At 38.8% G+C, this 23,933-nt stretch overlaps 1 protein-coding gene across 1 annotated transcript in view; it reads left to right on the top strand.

Annotated features, from left to right (window-relative positions):
* LOC139741961 (adenylate cyclase type 5-like) overlaps positions 1–23,933 on the top strand; it is a 232,232-nt gene that overhangs the window by 96,550 nt on the left and 111,749 nt on the right. The window contains exon 4 of the mRNA XM_071652528.1: positions 11,249–11,370. Within this exon, the coding sequence (XP_071508629.1) occupies positions 11,249–11,370 (122 nt within the window). The remainder of the gene's footprint in view (positions 1–11,248; positions 11,371–23,933) is intronic.

The following is a 23,933-nucleotide window of genomic DNA, read 5'->3' as shown; positions in this document are numbered from 1 at the left end:
TCTGTCACAAGTCATTCAGTGTTCAAACATCACTTTCTCTAGTCATCTTTCAAAATCAATCTCAAAACCAACTTACTGTCACAGGCATTTTCCTGCTCTTTTTTTTTTTTCAATCACTGTTCACTTTTTACACGCACAAAATGGCATCACAGTTGACACACACTGTTTCTATATGAAGTATGATTTTTTTTTAATTACCTGTAAAGGTAGGTTATGGTTTCACTCGTGTCATTATCTGTAATTGTTCTATTCAAGTAGACTTACATCAGTGTTTTTCCTTACTCTGACCATCTGCCATTTGTTAACCTTGGCAATGTCACTGGCAAATGTGCTTTGTAGAATCTCGCTGGTATTCTATTAGGTAGTGATCTAGAGGTGTTAAACCCAGTTTGGGTTTTTTATTTGTTTGTTTTTTTATGATGATGATCATCTGATATGAAATTGAGACTTGTCCAAGAATGAATTCCTTATTACTAGGGCCTCCCTTTTTTTCTCTGTAATGTCAGTCCCTTTCAACTTGTTTGCGTAAGACGCTGTAGTGATCGCAATATGACTGCGTTTCTGGTACACTTACAGGTGTGAATTCCTGTTGAGAAATGTCATTGGCATGGTACTGAGTGGTGTGCTTTTCTTGAGTAATGAATGCAGTGAGAAACAGCGGGCATGCAAATTTCTTAAAAGCATCATACCCTCTTCAGATGCACTCTCTACCGGAGTTCTGCCCTGGAGACCACTTATGGCACCAGCATCCAGTCGGGGCGATGCTATGCTCCCCTATTCCCATCATCCCATGCTCCTCATTCACCCCCACCCCCCACCCCTTTACCCCACCTTCCCCATTCTCTGTCTACCGGCCTCTTTTTACCCAGACCCCCTCCCTCAACAGAGCCTGTAGAGCAATGCGAAGGCGATGTGAGGTACTTGGTAGAGTATGGTCAGCAATGCATAATAATAGCTGCCATGTCAGATTAACCTCGGGACTGGGAAACAAGTCTAGCATGTGTCATGATTGACATGCCAATACCAAAGCAGTGACAACTACAATGCACCTCTTTTTCAGTACCACATGCTTGTTTTTTGTGCAACCCAGCACAGTAGTCATTGTCTGTGCGTAGCCATCATGGAAGGATGTTTATAAGGCAAGAATAAGTGTGGCCAACATCGCATATTCTGCTCATACGCACAAACCAATCCAAACTGATCGATAAATCACCAGATACCACAGAACAATGAAAGCGTTTCTCACGATTCTGTTCCTTTCATGTAATAGCTAGCATTCTGTGTGCTGATTGACTAGCAAGCAGTGTTCACTACTGGATTAGCATGTAAATTCTAAGCCTCTGTCACTGTTTTGTGTGCAAAATTCATGCCTGTACAACAATGTAGCTACTGGTCATTTGAAGGAAAAACAGTCATATATTTGTCATACAATTTTACATCAAAGCAAACCTTGGCATTTTCTCTACAACTTTGCTCGCTATATATCAGGTTTAACAGAAATCTATAGAATGTCCATAGATTTGAAAAACGAAATGTTTTTCCAAGGCATGACTACGTTGGTGTCTCAGAATAATGTGGCACACAGGGGGTTTCCACCATGGCACATTAGAGTTAACTATCTTCTTTGTCTTCTCTTCTCCATGTTTTATGTACCTGCTCAAATCAGGTCAATCATGCAACCAAAGTGCATCTCATTTCAGTCATCTGCTCCATTTCTTTGCTCTATTTACAATTTTATTTCATTTTCACCTTTTGATAGGACACTACAATTTTTTTTTTTTTAAGGAGGAGAGGGGCTATGGAAAGTGACTGCATAAAACTCTTATCTTTTCTATGTTTGAGGAGAATTTCATAAAATTCAGTGCTCAGTTTGTTTTTATTCCTCATTTGATAATGATCATATCTTTCTTGTAAATTAAGTAAATTTGGCAACAGGGCCCTTATTCATGACACCTCTTGAACTAGATGTATCAGTTTACTGTTCGTCCCTGCTCGGGCGAGCAATTCAAACTTGGAAACAAATATATCTTCATATTGCCTTTTTGTGGGATAGAACAAGGGTTTACCAAAACCTTGTGATATGGTAATGATGCGTCGGGAGTGCGGGCTTGTTTACCGTGATTTCAGCACCGTGTTATGACGCGTATCAAATTGCACGCAAATGGCGAGGGGCCTTCTTCGGTTTCCTGTCATGGCAGAAAAAAACAACTCTACTGTCTTGCCGTCTGCTATACGCAGCGTTTGCTTTCAAACCCCCCACCACAATCAAATTCAGATGTGAGTCAAATTCCACGGGCAAAATGTGATATCATATTGATATACGTACAGTGTTATTTTGCCCCATAGTTAACTAACCAAAGGCTTGCATATTGTATCATGCCTACCGACCTATATGGATATGCTGTGTATAAATAGAGACAAATCTATATTTACATTTATATCCATGACTCCAAATTTGGCCAATATGAATTTTTGACACTGTTAGTGACACACCCTACGACACCATATAACTTTTCCTGTCATTGACTGAGATTGGTGCACAAAGAGAAGTTAAAAGTGAAATTACACATTCAAGTAGCCATTGAAATGGGGAGGTAACGGAGGGGGAGCTTGCCAGGAGGCAGCCATAATTTCAATATGAATACTCTAAAAAGAAATCTTATTTCAGTGTTTCTGGGTGAAAAGATGAAAATCAAAGAAGCAGAAAATGTGAAGACAAAGAAAAGGGGATCTTGACGGACATCATTTTGTTGTGTGTGTGTCAGATGGCAGTTTAAAGTGTGGTTAGCATAGAAGTCTAGTCTTGTTTGAAATGTAGTAAGTGGATGGTTATAAAAGTTTTGGAGACGTATCAGATTGCAGATGATTAAAGGAAGAATGCAATTATATGAACTATTACAGGGTGTGAAAGAGACACAATAAATTGCAACGAAGTAGATCGAATGAATAGTACATTGTACAAAGAATTAGAAAAAAAAAAGTTTGATAAAGGGCACAATTTTGTATTAAAGAAAAGATGAGAGTTCTGAAGGACAGAGCGTTATGGAGAAGTGAGTTCAGACTTGTGCGAGAGTTGGCAGAGCATTTCATTGCTTTTCAATTGCATTTGGCCGACGGCAAAGGATGCATCCCCATCACAATGCGTTGCCGGGGAGAGCTAAATGCGTTGCACTCCGGGCGAAGCCGTGAAGGACCAAGACTGGGGCTTAGAGAGAAATGCCACCACTTGACTCTGGCCCGCCCGTCGACGACGAGTGTTTTGTTTCAGACGGCCCACGCTTTCTGTCACCAAGAGCCTGGCGACATGTCACGGGATGATGCCGGCAGAAAGCTGGCTAATATCGGATTCCCCAGTGACACGCGACAAAGTCGCTGGAGATGACTCCGTCAGGGTGATATACCCGTCGACATAGCGATCCATGGACATCACGTAGTCTGTCCCTTTGCCTGAGCAAAAAAACAACAACAAAACAAAAAAAACATGGATGTCTACAGGATGGGGCAGTCACCTTCTAAAGTGCGCGACTAGCCTAAAGACTTTTTGCTAGATTCTTTGATGCTGTTTGAGGAATGAAAAGATGGCTTTCACCTCCTCATCAAGTGGACTTGGCTGACAGGATGCTGCATCCACTTCTCGAGATGGAGTACATAGATAGGGAGGGAGGAAGAAACGAGAAATGAATATTGAAAAGTACCGTATCCCCTAGCAACCCATCATTGACAGTTAGATTCTCTCTCTTTCTCTTTGGTGTGGAGTCGCTGATACGGTGTGTATTACTTGGAGCCCGCACGTGGAAGCATGTGCCTAGGGCAATCTGTCGACAAGATCGTCTTCCCCGTCTTATTTTCGCTGTGCGTGGTCCACCTGGCAGTCAGGCAGTGGTACGGGTCGCGAGGTCGCACATGTCTCTCCTTCTCGAGTGTTTACGAGAACATTACACAGTCAAGTGTGATGCAGCAGAATTGTGCTCTTAATGATTGCCCAGAGTATTGCAGTGCAGTGTGAGCTGAAGGAGAGTCTACAGCAGGCCTTCTTTCTCATTCATTGAATCTCTTACTTTTCTACCAGTATACATTTTCTCACAGACCCAGCGTCAAATCAACATATAAACAACTAACAAGGATTTTGATTTTGATATTGCATACCTCGTGATGTTCATTATCTCTGTCACACAAATGCCAACATTACTTTAATCATTACTGTTCAAAGATATCATTCTTTCATTATGATGTCATCATCATTTCCAAGGTCCCATGCATCATCACATCATCATCATCATCATCATTATCATCATCGTCATCATCGTCATCACCGTTGTCATCTTCATCATCATCATCGTCGTCATCATCATCATCATTATCATCATCATCACCGATTTCATATCTTCATTACCAGTATCATCACCAGGGTTATCTTGCCATCACTATACCACCATACGCTACCACCATCATCACCCATAACATCATATCAGTGACTGTAATCATCATCTTGTCATTCTGCATCATCAACACTATGTGCCTAGATAATGTCCCTTTTTAAAAGGCTAAACAAGAGCCTTGATCTAGTAGTTACCTCCTCTGTGTTACCACCACCAATGGGAAAGAAAATAAAGTTGACCAACCACTTGTAGACCCAAAATTTGGATGTATACTCACGTTAAAGTCCAACATAAACCAGGGCTTCTTATGTTAACTTTGCAGAAAAAGCAACCATGATCACTCATCACTTCAGTCAAAACGATGAATCCCACCTTGTTTATCTCTCTGTATACAAAATCGGAGACCAAAAATAAATGAATAAATGAATAAATAAATACATAAATAAATAAATACATAGATAAATACATAAATACATGAATACATAAATAAATACATAAATAAATAAATAAATAAATGAATAAATAAATAAATAAATAAATAAATAAATAAATAAATAAATAAATAAATAAATAAATAGATAACAAATGAATGAATGAATGAATGAATGAATGAATGAATGAATGAATGAATAATCAATTGTACTGATACCAGAAGAGTATACAGATAGAGAGAAACAATGATTCGATGTCCTTGTGTGTCAGACTGGCTGTCTTTGAAGCCAAGTATCGTCCCAGTTAGACAAACTTGTGGACGTGTGGTACACATGCCCGGACATAAAACCAATATTGGGCCCAGAGATTAAAAACTAATCACATCACAATCGGAAGCCCGGCTTCCAGTGAGCCGGCCAATGAGATAAAATGTCATGGACGCACCCAGCAACATGCATGGATGTTGAAAGAGAAATGAGGAGGAGAAGGAGAAGGGGAGGGAGAAGGAGGGTTCAGGTAGAAAGACAGAGAGAGTGTGAAGACAATAAAAGAGATTGAGAAAAGGAGAGAGTGTGGGAAGTGTGATGAAACAAGGAATGTGTATGAGAGAGAAAGGGATAGATGTTGTTGTTGTTGTTGTTGTTGTTGTTGTTGTTGTTGTTGTTGTTGTTGTTGTTGTTGTTGTTGTTGTTGTTGTTGAGTGGTTGTGTATAGGTGGTAAAATAGTGAAATTGTAATGGGTAGGGATGGGAAGGAGAGGATAGGTAATTATGTAGGGTTGAAGTGGTGGGGTTTTTTGGGGGGGATTGGTAGTTGTAGTAAAGTAGTATGTGGTTATTAAGGGTAGTTGGGATGGGTTTTATTTTAGATACAATATACTTCCATTTCCTTTTTCCTTGGTAATTGTTGTACTATTGCCCTTGCTATTTGTTATATTGAAACATGAAAATGCATAATCATTTCAGTTATTTTTAAAAGAGTAATTGTCATGTTGTACAGCTAATACCAAAGTGAATCAATGTTTCTTGTATCATTTGATGGGAAGTGAATAAATATTGTTTGAAAAAAGTGGGGCAGAAATGTAAAGACAGTATTAACCTGCTGAAGACGGACTGATTTTGCCAAAACACGCATTTCCCATAGACACCTGCCCGAGTATACTCGGGACTTGTCCTCAATGGGTTAAGATACAAAGAGAGAGGGGGGGGGGCAGCAAGATGAAGATAGAAAGATAGAGAGATTGAGAGAAAGGAAGACATTGTGAAGAAAGTAGGAAGAGGGAAGAGAACAAAAGAGTGAAAAAGAAGAGAGATGGAGGGAGTAAAGAAGGAAAAGAGAAGGGAAGGAGAGATTGTGGCCAAAAATAAAAAGGAGAGAGAACAAGAATGAAGAAAGGAAGAGAAGGGAGAGGGGAGAGCAAGAAGGTGTAAAGAACAGGAAGAGAGGAGGAAGAAGGTAGAAGGGAGAGAAAGGGAGAGAGGGGGAGAGAGTAAAGAAGGTAGAAAACGTGAGGTTGTCATGTTTTTTTTTTACAGAATGCTAAGAACTTGTTCATCACATACTGCATACCACACTACAGATTTAGCAAGTCTAATTTTTCACAAATCAGGACTTCCCGACTATTTAGCAAGAGGTTCAATTCACGATTGTGGAGTACAAGCAATGAATGGAAAAATGTGTGCTTGCACATGTCCCATTCGTGTTGGGATCAGCACTAATATTTTCGCGTGTTGTTCAATGCATGAATGGCGCCCGACTCACAAGATTCACAGAAATAAAACCCTCAGAAAATATAATATGGCTTGTTATCATTTTAGAATGAGATTGCTGACAGAAAACTGATAATATTTTTGCTCACAGGGAACACATATATACATGTTGGGACTTTCACTCAGTTTGTTTTGCAAGATATTTAGAAATAAGCATTTGAACTGCAATTAAATACCAGTGCTAGAAGGTAATCATTTATGTTTGTGTGTGTGTGTGTTTGTGTAAATTATCCTAGACTTCACATGTATTGAATTTATCAGTATATATATTGTTCTCAATGTGTTTTTTCTTTCTTCCTTAATATTTCAGTAACTATACATTATCCATTTGTGCTGTCCTTCTATTGGATACACTGAAGGGTTACCATGGAGTTTGGTTTTTAAAACTGCCGAATAGAGAAATTTTCCTCAGTCTGTAGGCCTGCGGCGCTTTATTGCACTTGGGTGTAATGCCAATAACTTATACAATGTGAAGAGGCACGAATGACGCCTGATCCCCGTGTTGATGGAGTCAAGCTTTGCCCAATCATGGAAATTACATTCGCCCATCAACAATGATATCCACCCACTCAATCAGTGCCCTGGTCTCTTGAGAGAGAGAAAACAGTCTGCACCATAATATTTTTCTTCTCCAATCATCCATTCTTTTGATAATGCCACATGAGAGGATATGACTTGAATGAGAGAGAAAAGAAAATATGAACACCACCGTCATCAAACTTGTTAGCTTTCCTTCGAGATAAAGTGTCATACATTCCTCTCGAGATGAAATTACATCAGTTTTTCTTTTCAAGTTTTCAGCAATCAGAAATTCTGAACCTCGCCATACGTTCAGAAAGAGGAAACAAACGTTAATAAGTGAGCTTTTATGTTCTTTGCGATTGTTTGAGGGAATAATGTGTTATATATCTGAAGATATATTGACTGGAAAAAAAAGGAGGCATGATTTATAAATGTGTTAGCTCTGAGACCAGGGGCCCGTTTCATTTAGGTCTTTGCAATTACTGTCCACTGGAAGAGGTTCAATTCTTTGATTGCTTTTGAAATGCCCAAAGCATACTGTTTTCCATGACATATGGACTGCCACAAGGTCATAACTTTTTCAGTATCTGCCTGATGCTGCGAAGGTTCTACAGCTTTCTCTCAAACCACCCTTTTGTATAATCTTCATTTCGGCATAAATCCAGACACTAAAATGTTTGCATTGCTTTACGTAGGGAGGGCTCCACACTAACTTTTTTTTTTTGGTGGCCCGATGGGGCCACCGAAATCATCAATTTCAAATTTTTGGTGGCCCGAAAAAAAACAATACAAAACATTAACTCACTGCATGTATTTATGCATTTCCTGCGCAAAAAGTTGTGAATTTATTGACATACTTTTAAAACAATTTGGTGGCCCGCCTACGGGCCACCAAATTTGCCCTTTTTTAAAATTTGGTGGCCCAACTTTCATTTTTGGTGGCCCCGGGCCACCATTAGTGTCGAACCCTGATGTAGGAGTGTGTTCATTAGCCTCATTTTCTTTTAGACTTGTGATGTGAGATCAGTGCTAGCTTGGCATACACCAATCTGAATGTAAATGCAGTTCTTCTGCTCTGAATGCTGTCTGATGAAGGGAGCGAAGGGACCGTCTTGAAGACAGCTTTATCAGAGGGCTGTAGAGGCGCTTCCATCAAGGACGGGTAGACCTTGTCTTGTCCAGATGTTTATAGAAGGTTCCATGTACTTCCCAGTAGGCGATGCAATACCTGGTGGACCTAATTGAATCCGTCTAGATATGCCATCTTCCATCAAGTCTGTCCCCCTTTTCTTCCCCGCCTTCCTGCTCCGTTCCTTCTTTGCTCCTCCCCCTCCCCCCATTCTGCTGATTGCAAATTAATGATTCCCGTCCACTTCTAATTTTTCTAACTCCGCGGCCAATTCCAGCCGAAAGTGCCATATCTGTACCCGGTCTCGTTCTTTTGGTTTTGCTTTGGTTGTTTTTGCTTTGTCTGAAAGTGCATTTAGATTGCAGTTTATGAGGGAATTGCAGTTGTGGATTAGAGTGGCGAAGCAATTTTGTGCTTCACTCGTGTAATTGAATTCTGTTGGGGAAATGAGATGGTATGTTACAAAGTTCTACCTTGGTTGTAATTGTAATTGTTTCCTTGTGTCCTGTCTCCTCGTACATGCATCTCTTGCGCGGCGACTACTCTCTTAAAGGTACGGTCATACTCTGGTCAGCGAATCATGTTGTTAGAGATGAGTGTCCATCTCTTTTCAAAGTATAGAATGATGTTCTCTGCAAAAAAAAAAAAAATGTAATCAAGTGGTGTATTCACATTGGATTTACTATGGCAGTAGATACTGTGGTAATTTGTTGTAATACCATTCTCATTAGCAAAATACGGCAGTAATAGATACCGTGGCAGTTTAGTTGGTACCTTTCTCATTCGCGAAACACATTGCACCACGATACTTCTGGCCAGAACGTATACCTTTCCGACATAAGCACTGCTCTTTCGCGTATCTCATTTGTTGAGAAGACAAGGAAGTGTGTCGGGTCAGATGAGAAATACACCGCTGTACAGTGAGTAGTATTTTGTGACAGGATTCATGCGCAAATATCGTAGGCGTATTTCACACGAACTTTGAATTACCACTATGAATAGTGTAGTTTGCGTCTTCATAAAGATAAGATATCGTAAGCACCGCATTCACAGCATGTCATTTGCAGCAGTTTCTGTTAAGCAAAGAAAGGTATGGCTGCACACATTTATTAAACAATCTGGCCGTCTCATAAACGTGAGATTCGCTGACTTCCAGACCATGATATGAGCAGTTCTCCCGCATTACCCCTACTGATTTTGTCACTACATAATTTTTATTGATTAGGGCACTTTCTTTTCTTAACGTACTCATACCCCCACTCACGTATTTAATCATAGAATGCCATGTAGGTTTTGCTTGTTCATTCAATCGACATGCATGCTCAAGGATACCAAGTATATATATATATCTATATATAGGTACTCCTCGTGGTAACCATGACAACTTGATCTTGTTTCATACACGCCCCCATGACACTCTACACTTGGCAAACATTGGGCTGTTAATCAGACACAAGTTTTATAACAACCTGAACGTCACTGACGGGTAAGCATTAAGTTGCGGAATGGGCAAGCGTGACTGGCCACCATTATGATATAAAAAGAGCAGAGAATCCGAAATGAATTAAAATTTGATTAAACGGAAGGCTGGGAAGGAGTAAAGAAAGAAAGACCAGCATGGAGAGGAGAATGATGTGAACGTATCAGGTTTATGAAAATGAAATGAAATAAAAATTCAGACATGATCACTTTTCAGTAGTGGTTGTTCCATAGGTTTTTCACCCATTTTCTTCTCTCTCGATTGAGGTTTAGGTTTCTTGCGAACAAAACTACGTTAAGGTTTTTTTCCCCCTTAAGCAATTTGAAAGTTGTCATCGAAAGCCTAGAGTTGTTATTGTGTTACAGTGGTGTGGTTTTTCAGACATTTGGAATGTTTCAATAGATCTTAAGAGTCACTCTCCCCCATGCCCCCCACCCCCCCCCCCCCCCATCCATCTCCTTGGGGGAACACTTGGAGAGGATTTACACCCTATACATAAATGCAGGGCTTATTACCCCTAGGCAGGAACTAGTTGAAGAAAATAATTTCCAAACCGTATTATTGTCACTTTCAGGGAGACTGAGAAAGGGTAAGGATGCTGTATATCACTACTGTATAAAATATTTGAATACCACAAATATGAATTCAGTAATTTTTTTTTTTACAAACCAATCAAAGGGGTATTATGAGGCAGTGACAACAATCATCTTTTCCAATCTGTGAACAGATTTTACTCTTTCATGAAAATGTGTAAATTCTAAACATTTCATAAATACCTATTTTCTTTGTTGCCTGGTGTAATGAAACCAGTGACATTCTTTCCATTTTGCTTTTATACTCTTTTATTAAAAGTTTACTTGAACATGAAGTAGCATTTTACTTGAACAAATTTATAATTCGTGCAGAAATTTGACATACTGTATTCAAATCAAATGGAGCATCTAGAATAAAGTAAGTACATTTTTGATGGTTTTTAACATTGGAGACCTCACTGGTTGCACAACGATACACAAATCATTGCCATGGTACATTGTAATTGAAATGATGTCCAGGAAGAATCGACTGTAACTGGATCTCAAAGTTCAACCACCAAGTAACCCTGCTGTACATACATCTGCGTTTAGAACTCACATACATGTACATCTTTGTGAAAGACTTTCAGAAGCACCTTCAAGCTAACATAGGAGAAGAGGGGATACAACACAAGAGTACGAGTTCAGAGACACTTGTTCCTAAAATTGGACCTGTAGTTCTGAGTCTGTAAATTTTCAGTATGTTTGCCTGTCTACACTGATCCATATTTAGATACGTCTGCCTCCCACTAAGCCCATTAATCACAGCACAGATATCATTCCTTTACAGACGGAATTTTAACTTTCAATGCCTGATGTCATCAGAGAGGGGATTTGATTGACATGGTATCACACAAATGCATTCCAGTATGTGGAACAATCCATATCCTGCCCCACAAAGACATGGCAGTGCACCGGTCTGCCTTTCAATGACATCTCACCACTCGCTCTTTACCTCTTTTCAGGAGCGTCTCCTATTGTCGGTGTTGCCGAGGCACGTTGCCATGGAGATGAAAGCAGACATTGCCAACAAGAGGGAGGACATTCAGTTTCACAAGATCTACATCCAGCGGCACCAGAACGTGAGGTAAAGTGACACCATGGTTTAACTTTACTCTATTTTTGTGTCCCACTTGTCGTCCTTGCAGTGGAGTTGTTCTGTATTTTCAATGTATTCTGTCGAAGCTGTTATATTCATTCATTTGACAAAAACTGTTTGAAAGGCATATGGCCAAAGATTGTGTTGAATTGATAAGATTATGCAATTTACGTTATTCATTGTATGAGCAAACAAAAGTTTGAAGTCAAATATTGGGAACTTGATGGAAATAGTGCGACCATGGTAGAAGGCATTGGAGCTTCTTCTTTTTTCTCTTGTAAATACGAGGTAACATTGTCTGTAACCTAATGCCATCTTCATTCAAAGTTTAATGGAAATGTGGAGTGAGCGTGCAACTGTTTAAAGTGACCTTTGAAAGGTAATTCTAGAGCGAGTGGTATGAAAGATTCGCCCTTCTGTGTTAGCAGTGGGGTCTTGTTTCCCGCCTCGCTGCTAGCTGCAGTACCAAATCATTTTTGTACCAAAAGCGCAGAGCTGGAATTTCATCTTTCAATTCATCCCAGATGTGGGCTCCTTCATGAGATACACTTTAAATGTAGAGCCTTGGCCTGTGATAAAACACAGTGTAGTCCCATGTGCTAATTACTCTGTCAGGTTTAAAGTGTCATTGCCTGTCTTCAGCATTCAGAATCAGAACTTATACCTACATTCTTCTTGACGACACTGCTAAACAATAGATGGGCTTACCAAAAAAAAAAAAAAAAAAAAAAACTTCTGCACTTCAGTTTTCCATTAGAAATACTAAAAAAAAAAACACTTAAACTCCTATCTTGAACCCACATGCAGTCTTTAAACATTCCTTACTATTTTGAATATGAATGAAGTAATAATGAGAATGACATTGCATTTTCTGCAAAGTGTAAAGTTTGTCAGAAAGTCATAATAATGACATGAAGAGAGAGCACAAAATATATCAAAGAGATGGTATAGTTTTGGTAGAGATGGGGATTCAGGTTTGAATTTTTGGTGAGATGATTAGAAACCACTTATATTTAATAAAAGAGTATGCAATTCTAAGAGGAATTAAAAGTTCATTTGATGAAAATTGGTTTTGAAATGGCTGAGATATCCAAACACAAAGTAAAACAAAGTGGTCCGAAGAAATGGTGGGACCCAACTTTTATTAGGAACTCCTTGTTTTTGGATATATCTTGTCCCTATCAAAACCAATTTTCATCAAATAACTTTTAATTCCTGTTAGAATTGTATATGCTCTTTTATGTTTCATGTGCAAAGTGGTTTCTATTAATTATCTCACAAAAAGTTACAAATCGAAATCCTTATCTCAACCAAAACTATATCTGCCCTTTAACGCTGTTGTGGTTGATGAGTGTATTATAGCTAATGAGGGATATTTTGTGAGTTGAACTGCAGTTGGCGAAGCAACAAATGAAGTACACACTCTTAGGCAGCTGCCGCTGCTCTCAGAACTGTTTCTTAGAGCAAGAAAGACATAAATATGAACCTCATTATCTCAGACAGCAATGTCACACACCGATGCCTTTCACGTGACCGAAATGGGCAAAGCTTCTGGGGAGAAGTGCATTTCCAATATCAATTGATACTCACAGCATTTGGACTGGTAAGCAAAATGCACACTCAGAGAGAGAAGGGGGGGGGGGGGAGAGGTTATGGGGCAGAGTTGTCTTCATTGTAGAGTGACCGGTCATTTTAGAGGAATTAACTGTGCGACACCCATGGAGTGTCAAAACCCGGGTCTCTGGCTGTCGGCCGGCAGCTGGCATTGCCAGGAAATCTATGAGCGATGTTGATCCCCTGCTCCTTCAGACCCCATTATCAACCTGGCGCTTATTGACATTGCTATGAGAGTGGACGACTTGTCATGGGCTCCCAAACGAACTTGCAGACTCGCCGGGCTTCATGAAGTACTCCAGCAGTAGCTGTCAGAACTTGTGGACAAACCTGACCGAAAAGCTTTTTGAATTTCACCACTAACCACTTTGATACGATTGCGATGCAGACTTTGTATGCTGTGCTCCAGTGTCCTCTCAGATAAATGTTTGTTATGTGGTTATTGTATGATGTGGTGCAATGTTACCAATCATACTTGGCTAGTACTTCCAATCCTCATCAAATTATGTGGCTCGATATCATAAAATCCACAAAATGTCTTGAAGGTTGATTGTATTCAGTATGGATGAAAACACATGCATTAATTTCCCCATCAACTTAGCTCATTTTTATCAAATAAAAAATCAAGTAGTAGTACTGTATAAGTGGATATTTTCGCTCAAGTAATTTTTTGCACTTGGCAGGATAAGACAACTTTTCTGTGTTGTTTATCTGCGGAATCAAGACATTATTAATAAGTGGAACAATTGACAAGGAAAAATAGTTGCATGCTTTTATTTTCGTGCTAGTTTCTGGTCTCGCATAATATATGAAAATTTCCACACCGTGAAAAAAAATTCCACATTTACAGTACCACTTTTCCAAGTTACCAAGTGTTGCATTTTTTTTTAACACTTATTAGAGCTTTTACTTTTCCTGGTATTGAAATATCCAGACATGCAAACTTCATCCAGCAGCTTTGTACCTCTTTACCATCTTTCTCGTTTGTTTGGGGAGTTTTCAGGTGCGCAATTGCTTGAGCTACAGTGTACTTTTTCTGTCCTGCATGTTAATTACCAGTATATTTTCAGTAATTCTCTTGATGAATGAAATAGATGAAATATAATCTTGATGAAATTTCATGATTGAGTGCTTGTATGTACCTTTTTAATTTTTTTTTCAAAACCAAAATTTGTTGTTTTTCAGTTTTTGTTTGCTTTTAGAATATGTATTTTCATCTACATCCATGTATTTTTTTTCTCTTTTTGTCTCCCAACATTGGTAACCCTGCGTGTCACATTGTCCAATATTTGTGTATCAAATTCTCAATAAATTCAGACTCAATTATGACTGCAGTGACTACTTTACATCCTACTTGATTGCAATACTGGCAGGGGAAGATAAAATGCATTTTCCACCTTGATTGAATATATGCATTGAATCCTGACTACCCCCCCCCCCCCCCCGAAAAAAATGAATAAAATATAATAGATGAATAAATGAAGACTTGTCAAGGCTATTGTCACACACAATCTGTGTAAATGTGATGGTTAATAGCGGAAGTCTCTTTGTCTTCTTGCCTTGGTCGTGCATTGAGGTCTTGACAAAGAAATATATATGTATGTATATATATATATATATATATATATATATATATATATATATATATATATGAATGAATGAAGGTTGGATGAGGTCCTCAAGTGACCAGGCAAAGCATCTGCCTGGGAGGAAATGATCTGTCCTCTCTTTGTTTTATGAACTCCATAGTGACACAAATCAAAATCTTGGCAGTCATAACATTATCATGATAATGATAATGATGATAATGATGATGATGATGATGATGATGATGATGATGATGATAATGATAATGATAAAAATAAGTGAGATGATTTAAAGGAATGGTGCAGTGTCAGTGGAGATGAGAATTTGGCTTTTAACTTTTTGCGAGATACCAAGAAAAAACTTATGAAATAGTACAGAGCATTCCATTTTAAGAGGAATTCAAGTTTATTCTATGAAAATCGGGTTTGGAATGACTGAAACATCCAAAAACAAAGTAAAACAAAGCCATCGTAATAAAAGGTGGGTCCCACACTTTATTAGGATCGCTCTGTTTTGGATATCTCAGCCATTTCAAAACCAATTTTCGTCAAATAAATGTTGAATTCTGATGGAATTACATGTTCTTTCATATTTCATAAGAGGTTTCTCATTATCTCACCAAAAAATGTTAGAAACCTGAAATTAGGTCTCAACCAAAACTATACGATCCCTTTAAAGTATTTAAGCCAAATCCACTCTGTAGAGTGCTGTACGTACAGAAAAGAGAAGGTTATAAGGAGTATATTATAGAAAGTACAAATTAAAACAAAAACATAGAAAATTGAAAAGAGGCATTAAACAGGTGGGTTTTTAAACCACTTTTGAAGCAGTCTGATGAAGGGCAGTATTTCAAAATTGAAGGTAAATCATTCCATAAGGTGGGACCGCCATGAGCAAAGGCTTGTGTGCCCCAGGATGTTGCAAATTTTCCCCCTTAATAACATGTAAATGTACTCGAGGTGACATCTACGATAGAGGGGAGACTTAAAGGCATAATTTACCATTTGCAGATGAAACAAAAACACAGCATTAGTGCTTTTAAACAGTTCCAAAATCTGAATTTGGGATAATAACAACCACTGTAATAATTTGAATCCGTGTAATCAATTCATGTATTGTTAAATACACAAAATGTGAACAATAGTTATAATAAAAATGTTGCAACGCTAAACCGTCTATAGTTATGGTTTTATGAGAAAAATACTGATATCTTGTTATATTTCAGGCTTTATTGCAAAAATTTTACATGGTAGGATGTTTTGTGATACAACAGACCTAAACATATGCATCAAATGTGATATCTTGAACATTTTTTTGAATCACCGTCACCAAAGGTAAACAGGACCTTTAAATGCATGGACTGTTACACTGGAATCTTAAAAATAATCACAAATTCAAATGGTACTCGTATATCATCCACTTTTATCTGACTATAAAGAGTTTTTGAGGCTGTTTGTTCTAATGATTAGGTTCTTGTTCACTCTACAAATAATTGTCATGTCTGAAAATGCTCAAAATATGCAGAGTTATAGATATGTCTTGATAAATAGATAGATAGGTAGATATATATTGTAAAGTGGAAATTTTTGTGCATTTTGCACGACTTTATAAAAACTAGCACAAAAAAGAAAACAACCATAAATATTTTTGCTTGCCATATGTTCCAGTAATGAATGTCCTGATTCCGCAGAATTAAAAACATGTAGAATTCATCTTACCCAGCTGTGTGCGAAAAATTACTAGCACAAAAATATCCACTTTTACAGTAGATAACTTTGAAGATTGATGAATAGATAGATAGATAGATAGATAGATAGATAGATAGATAGATAGATAGATAGATGGATGGATGAATATATAAAACATTTAAACATATTTTGCAAGCCTCATTCACTCTCAAGAGCTGTGATATCACACACAAGTGTTTATATCTTAAGAAACATATCTTGAAAGTCTCCTCCATTTCAAAGAGCACTGCTATCAATAGTAAAATAAGAAATTTTCGAGAATGCTTATTGTCTTCCAAAGCTAAAATTATCTCCTCCTCTCGAGAATTTTCCTGGTAGTAGGAGGTTGTTTTGTTTCTAATTCAGTAGAAGATGATTATTGGGATTCTAAGAATCTTTTCAACTTCATTATCCGTGATGACTGTGGAGAAGAGGTAGTTACTCCATTTACAGTTTTGTTGTGTTTCAATTTCAATAACAATGTAAGATACAATTCATGATTTTTTTTCGCTTTCCATCATTCTGGAATGTGTAATGCATTCATTGTCTCAAGAGGAGACAGAAATAGACCGATACAAGGTCTTCTTAACTGTAATTCTAACATTTGTTGGGTTTTTCCCCGAATGAAGTATATTTTTTCGATGACACGCAGTGCATCGTCTGAACGCAGAACATGTTACAGTATGTACTTATACATGGTCTTTCTTTGAGGTACTACAGAGCAAAGCTTGATTCTGTCAATAATCAAGCAGCATTCAAAGGCAGAAGCTGACTGGTGTATCGCTTTTTGTCAAACAACAACAACAACAACAACAACAACAACAAAAATGTATGATTTTTGCCAAAATGATGAAGGGGGGTGACAAAGGCACGGTGAATTGTCTTCAGATATTGTTTCCCTTTTTTGAAGAGATCAAATCCCTTGATTGAAAATCTTCATTTCTTTTTTTTTCACTGAGTAAATGTGGGGTTTTAACATTAAAGCAAGCTGACAGAAAATAAGAATAGTAACAGGATGCATCATAGTGCTTGCCACATTCCATTTGATGAAGAAATATTAGTGAGGAAATCGATTGATAATCTGTTGACTGAGACATTTGTGTCCTTGTCTTCTGATTTTGCATTTTCTAAGTCTTCCATTCATTCATTCATTCATTCATCCATTCATTCATTCATTCATTCATTCATTCATTCATCCATTCATCCATTCATCCATTCATCCATTCATCCATTTATCCTTTCGTCCATTCATCCATTCATTCATTCATTCATTCAATCATTCAGTAAATCTTTAATTCATGTATTTATTCATTCATTCTTTTATTGTTTATAGATTAATCATGAAACTGATATTCAGTCACCCTGTTTTTCTGTGAATCCATCCTCTTCCCCTCTCTACTCTTTCTTTTTCTTTTCCTCTCTCCATAGTAAGTCTCCACTTCCTTTTTTTTCAAATCCTTTCTCATTCTATTCATCCTCTTGTCTTTCCCACTTCCCCTTTAATCCAACTGTCCTCATCTGTCATATCTGACGGCCAAGAAGAAAACAAGGCAAGCCTCCATCATGTGTAAGTCGCACCATGGCGTTGGATAACGCCACAGCTATTCAACCACTTGAGGAATCCATCCTTTGATGAACTGTCCGGAGCACAAAACTTTTAATACCAGCTTCCGAAAGGGCGGATGCATTTCTTCCTGAGATCTTTGTCAGCCATCTGGCAGAATATGAAAATGTGATAAATCATAATTCTTGTCTGGTGTGATAAAGGGTGCTACTTGGAAGAGGTGGAGGAGGAAGAGGAGAAGGAGGAGAAAGAAGAAGAGGAGGAGGAGGAGAAAGAGGAGGAAGAGGAGGAGGAGGGTGTGGAGGAAGAGAAAGAGGAAGAGGAGGAGGAGGGTGTGGAGGAAGAGTTTCCTCATACTTTCACTGATGTGTTCTACTAATATTGCTGCATTCTCTCAATCCTTATGTATATGAAGGTGGACTTGTCCTTTAAACCCTTTTATACTAGATTCTAAAATTCAATGGACATTGCATAAGATAGACCCCCAAGGTTATCACATTTGATGCGCTTATCTAAGTTGTTGTGCATGTATCTGAGCTATACTGAAATGCTTCCTAGATTTCATCATCTGCATGTACCTCACAAGCTCAAATCAGGTTCAAACCTCATCACCCCGTGCTGCATCCGCTAACAAACAGTCCCCCCCCCCCCTCCCACCCTCATTTTGGTATTGTCGTGAAATCAAATTGGGCTTGAGCTTAGGAATATGGTTACCCTAAGGAGATAATACTAGCATCCGTCATGGATCCCTACACAAGTGGCTCCTAGCTCCACAGCAAGTATGGTAGGTGTATCTCTCTCCCTCTCTTTCACTCTCATTCTCTGTGTGTCTCTTTCTTTCTGTCTGTCTGTCTGTCTGTTTGTCTGTCTGTCTGTCTGTCTGTCTGTCTGTCTGTCTGTCTGTCTGTCTCTCCTTCTCTCTCTCAATCCGGCCCTGGGAAGAAAACTGATGGGCAGTCGGTCAAAGCACCCACTCGAGAAGTAGCGTGGTGATATTGTTTCTGCTGTACTAGTCATCTCGCTTTACCTTGCTTGCCTCATCTCGTTGCCATGGCAACCATAGCGTGTCTTCCAGTAGTGATTCCCATCCCCCTTGCAATAAAGCAATCAATTCTGGCATGAAGGTCTCAATGCTGAAATCTAGACTTGTTTCCAAAGATAGCCAATGAACCATGGCCATCATACCATAGCAGCCCTTCAAGACCCATTCATACACACTGGAAAAGCATGATTCAAATCTCGATTAAACTCACGCAAATCATTGAGCTTTTCTCTTTTGCAAAATCATTGCAATCTAATTCCGAAATGATCCCAAACTCAATAATGTGAATATTGAAACACACATTTTTCTTTTTTTCAGTGTGGATTTTTTTAAAGCAAATTTGGTGCTCCCCTGAACTGTAGCAAAAAATCTGACACTCAAATGTGTCTGGAGTCAAGTTAGACCTAAATGATTAATTAAAGTATTCTTATCCTCAAAACTGTAAACAGATAAAGTCCTGTTGAATTTACCAAGCAGAAAAAAAAAGTAAGTAGCACAAATGTTTGCACTTTTACAAAGGATTCTTTAGCTAGTAGACATGCTCAGTATGTTGAGTTGACCTCCTGTTTTCAAGCATGCGCCATGATGTCAGTCAAACGTCCGTTTCTGAAATTTCAACCCAGACATTTCCGCTGGCCTATAACATGCCCCTGTCTCGCCCCTTTGCTGGAGTACCACATAGCCTGTGGGGCTCTGCAGATGCATAAAAATAAAGAGAAGAGTTAACAGCAAACTTTCTATTTGCGGACCAGTGACCCTAAAGGAATGGCCAGCCAGTGCGGTATCTATTGCCATCTTGTTCTCAATTTTTCACCTCCTTCATCCCACATTTTCTTCCTTTTTTTTATTCTCCTGGAGGCTAAACAGTATTTTGTGATGTCCCTTTTTTTAACCGAGTGCAAAGCTTGTCCCGTATCATTTCATCTCTGTTTTCTTCCTATTCTCACTTCTCTCTCCTGTGACTGTTATTTTATTTTCATAATCCTAATCATAACTGGGCCCTGTTTTATGAAGAGTTAAAATTTAATATAAAGTTGATTTCTATCATAAGTCTATGGCATGCTGTGTGTTGAGGAAATTTTAAATCGATTTTATCTTTTGATTAAACAGGGCCCTGTACTTTCTTCTTTTATTCTTTCTCGCTTGCTCAAGCTGTGGGAAAAGGTCAATCTTTGATATCTACATATTCGATGTCTCATCTCCAGAGTCGTGTGTCAAATGCTTGTACATAGCAGCACACAACCCAGTGTCCTGCGCAGTAATAGTATTTTGGCCATCAAGTTGAAACAAGACAACATTTTCCGCTGAAGTCTGACTTGTTTGAACCTACAGCAAGAACAACTAGATTGTGCTGTAGGAAACTACTGTACTCTTTTAAAGTGAAAACTAAGTTTCGGTAAGTGCTTGAGAACCCGTCTAGCACCATTTCATTTTTTCTTGCAATATATCGAAAGAGTCCACTAAGAAACTTACCTGGGTGACGCGGTTTGCTGGAATAATGAGTCGGTTTAGAGTATTTTGAGAAAAATAATAATAGTAGGAAAACCGACTTTTATTCCAGAAGGCTCCAGACTAACTCAGTCTCGGGAAAAATTCAACCCTACTTCAGACAATTCACCTGCAGTTCGTGATCGCCACATTCTACTGGCCACTGCATAATACCAAATGAGGCCTAACTGAATGGACAGGAAAGTGCGTGCTAACGTAATCCTGTACACACAAAACAAAAATGACAGCGCGCGGTCCTCAGTTGCTGAGACGCGCGGTCTTTGGACTTTTTGTTGTTGTTTATCAAGCGCCTTTGATTGTTTTAGAGGTGCTTGATAGGCGCACACTAATTTTGCATGCACGCAAAAGAGGTTTTTGATGCGCGTGTTGTCAACAACTCGGACCATTACTGCGAGTAGCCAGAACACGAAGCGCTAGTTTATACAGGCCGCTCCCATAGGACAACACTGTACAATCAGAGGGACGACCATTACAACTCATCCCGCCGTCAAAGCGAAGCCGAGTTATCCCCGAGTCCGAGTTTATCCTGACCCCGTTCGGGTAAGTACTGAGACTGAACCTTTTTGGTTAATCTTTCGCATTTTCGTCGTTACCCGTCGAATATCTTGTTATAACATCGTTATCCTGTACATTTCCTAAGCATATGTTCACATTTGGGAGCGAAATTTGACAACTTTTGCAGGCATACCAGAGCTTTGTTTGGGCTTTAAGTAAATAGAATAGTATTCAACAAACATAACCGAACAATCACATTATCTCATCAGATTTAACTCAAAGATGGTGGTTGTGGCTGATAACATTTTATATGCAAACATAAAATGTGAGCTTCCACAGAATGTTCAAACTATGTTTAACCTGTTGAGGACAGGCTGCTTTTGCTTCAAGACACATTCCCCATAGACACCTGCCTGAGTATACTCAGGACTAGTCTTCATTCAATGGGTTGATTAATAATAAACCTGTCAATTTATGGTTTAGTGTACCTTCATTCCCATTGTGGCAGTCATCTTTCAACGTGGAACAGTTTTCCCTACTTTAGCATTCAAAGAAAATTTTCAGATTATAGCCATGTTCAGACGTATTTCTAGTTGGAGTAAAAATTTATGGCACGGTAATTAAAATTCAAATTAATGCATATTCCACGACCCTTGTGTCCACACGAAGGTCGTGGGAAGAAACTCCGACCAATTTATGTGCGAGGGTCGGTGTCACTTCCGGAAGTGGTAGCGCCGCGCACGTAGACCATGGGATTGTTTTTTACAAGTGGCATTTGTCTTCTCCATTCTTGTTCATGGAAATTTCTGCATGAGCGCTAGCTTCTTTGTCGCGATCGACTAGGTTAGAATAAACTGCACTACACGCGCATGTGTACTCGCAAAATGTCAACATTGCGATTTGACCCAGGAAGTTTTACCTAGGTCATAAGGTATGTAAGTTCATAGATACTCCGAGGGCTTGTCCGCACGGGCAATTTACTCCGACCGGCTAGTCGTGGTAGCGAGATACTCCTGAGAAAACTCAGGAGTATCTCGTTCGGAGGAAGAGGTCGTGGTAAGTTCCTCCAATCGGAGGAAGTTACCAGGACTTTGTTCAGACGGGCACTACTCCGACCTATCCTCCGAAGTTACTCCGACCCTTCCTCCGAAGTTACTTCGACCAAAACTGCCTCCGTCTGAACACAGCTATTGCTGCTGTCCTTTAATAGCCACACTTCTGAATAATTCACGAGCTCAAATTGGGCCAATGCTCATCAGACACCCTTCAAATGCCTTGCGGGGGGTGAAATATTAGGAAAAGTGTACAAAATAATAAAGACTGTGTATGAAATTTGACTAGACATGATTATACAAGGTGCCCTGCTTTCATGCTGTTTGCTGTGGGAATGAATCATATACCTCCACGCGACGATGAAAGTGAATCGTGTCTTGAGGAAATTTGATGACGGTGACTGCGTTACTTCTCAGAGGTTTGCTGTCTCTTTTTAGGTGATAACAAACATCTGTTGAACCCAAAGTGGTGTAGAATGGAGTAACCTGGATCTGTGCACCTGTTCTGAGTGAATGATTAAAATGAAATTGAGATGTTTTGTGATATTCAATGTGATATTAAAGAAAAGTTTACTTCTTTTCGCAAGGGATATAATCATGCTTGACTAAGAAACAAGCCTGCAGCAAGGTCTGAGTTTATCTTATGGCCTGAATGTGAACGAAACAAGATATTCTAAGTAAAGGTGTGTTTTAAAGGTGTGTTGTTTTTTTTTAAAGTGTCGTGTATTTTGTGCTTTTCCAAGTGATCTTGACAGACAACTGACCCATTTCCATCAATATCAAATGACCCTAGCAGAGTTTAATGTGTATGAAAATAAAACCTGCCTAGAGAAGTACATGTATGCATTGTACAATGGCACGTTGATGCATTAATAATTCTTTCATCCACCACTTAGTCATCAGTTTGCACATTAGTGAGGAATCTCACAATCTCATGCGCAGAAATTTCATAAAATCACAATTTTTTTCTGTACTTTCATTGTGCCTGCATTCCTCCTTTTACCCTGGAATCTAATTTCTGCTTGTCTTCAAGTCCACTTGGCAACTTGTAACAATGTATTAAAAGCCTGGGCATTTTAATGCAGCCTCCAAACATACACTGCTTTATCAGAAGTTTTCAACAATCAGAGATAAGTTCACATGAGATTTATTGGTCATTCTTACCATCAACAACAGAAAATGTGTGTCACCTACAAAAAATGCAGATATCAGTTGACTACAATTGGAATATGTCATGTTACACATGTTTTGTTTTGTTTATTTTTTTGCTTGTATTTTTTTTTATAGTAATCCAGCAAGTGGGAATTAATGTGTTCAGGCTGTAAAGCATTCTGCTCAGTGAGTAGGTACTGTACGTCATCAAATCCTCATTGTGATGTTATGCGTGTATTGAACACACTCAACTCTCGGAATTAACGAATGGATATATAAGTCTTTGGGGGTTGCCGGAAAAAAAATTCAATAAATGTTAGATAAAAAAATAAAAAATTGCCCAGGTAAGAAAGATAAAACTAAAGGAGAGATAGAGAGAGAAAAAAAAATCAGTGTTGACAGAATGGCAAATTCAATCGAGCAGCCCTTGTTTGGTGATGGAGGCGTCGAGAGAAAAGCAAAATATATGCGACAGAGTGAGTTTCCATGAAGGGCCTCGGCGCTATATTCTCACCTGATGACAGTAATAATTAAAACCTCCCCTGCCTGCCACGATGAGAGGCAATCATTGCTGTAATGGGGAGTTAATGGCACGGCTGCCCTGAACCTTGTGTGGAGTGAATGGGAAAATCAATTAGGACTAATTTCATTTTCATTCCGGCGTGTGTGTCGTGTTTACTGACGTATCCACCTAAACAGGTGTGAGTGAAAAAAAAAAGAATGGAAATAAAACAAAAACTTAAAGTGTTCAGGTGGAAATAAAACGACAAATTTTCAGTCTTAAAGGGATCATTCTCAAACATTTAGAG

This window comes from Diadema antillarum, unplaced genomic scaffold (assembly GCF_040938485.1).
Source record: "Diadema antillarum isolate AM-2024a unplaced genomic scaffold, OU_Dant_1.0 seq00000966_RagTag, whole genome shotgun sequence".
NCBI lineage: Eukaryota > Metazoa > Echinodermata > Echinoidea > Diadematoida > Diadematidae > Diadema > Diadema antillarum.
The sequence above is the reverse complement of the archived record's forward strand: the minus strand, read 5'-3'. Positions and strand labels throughout refer to the sequence as shown.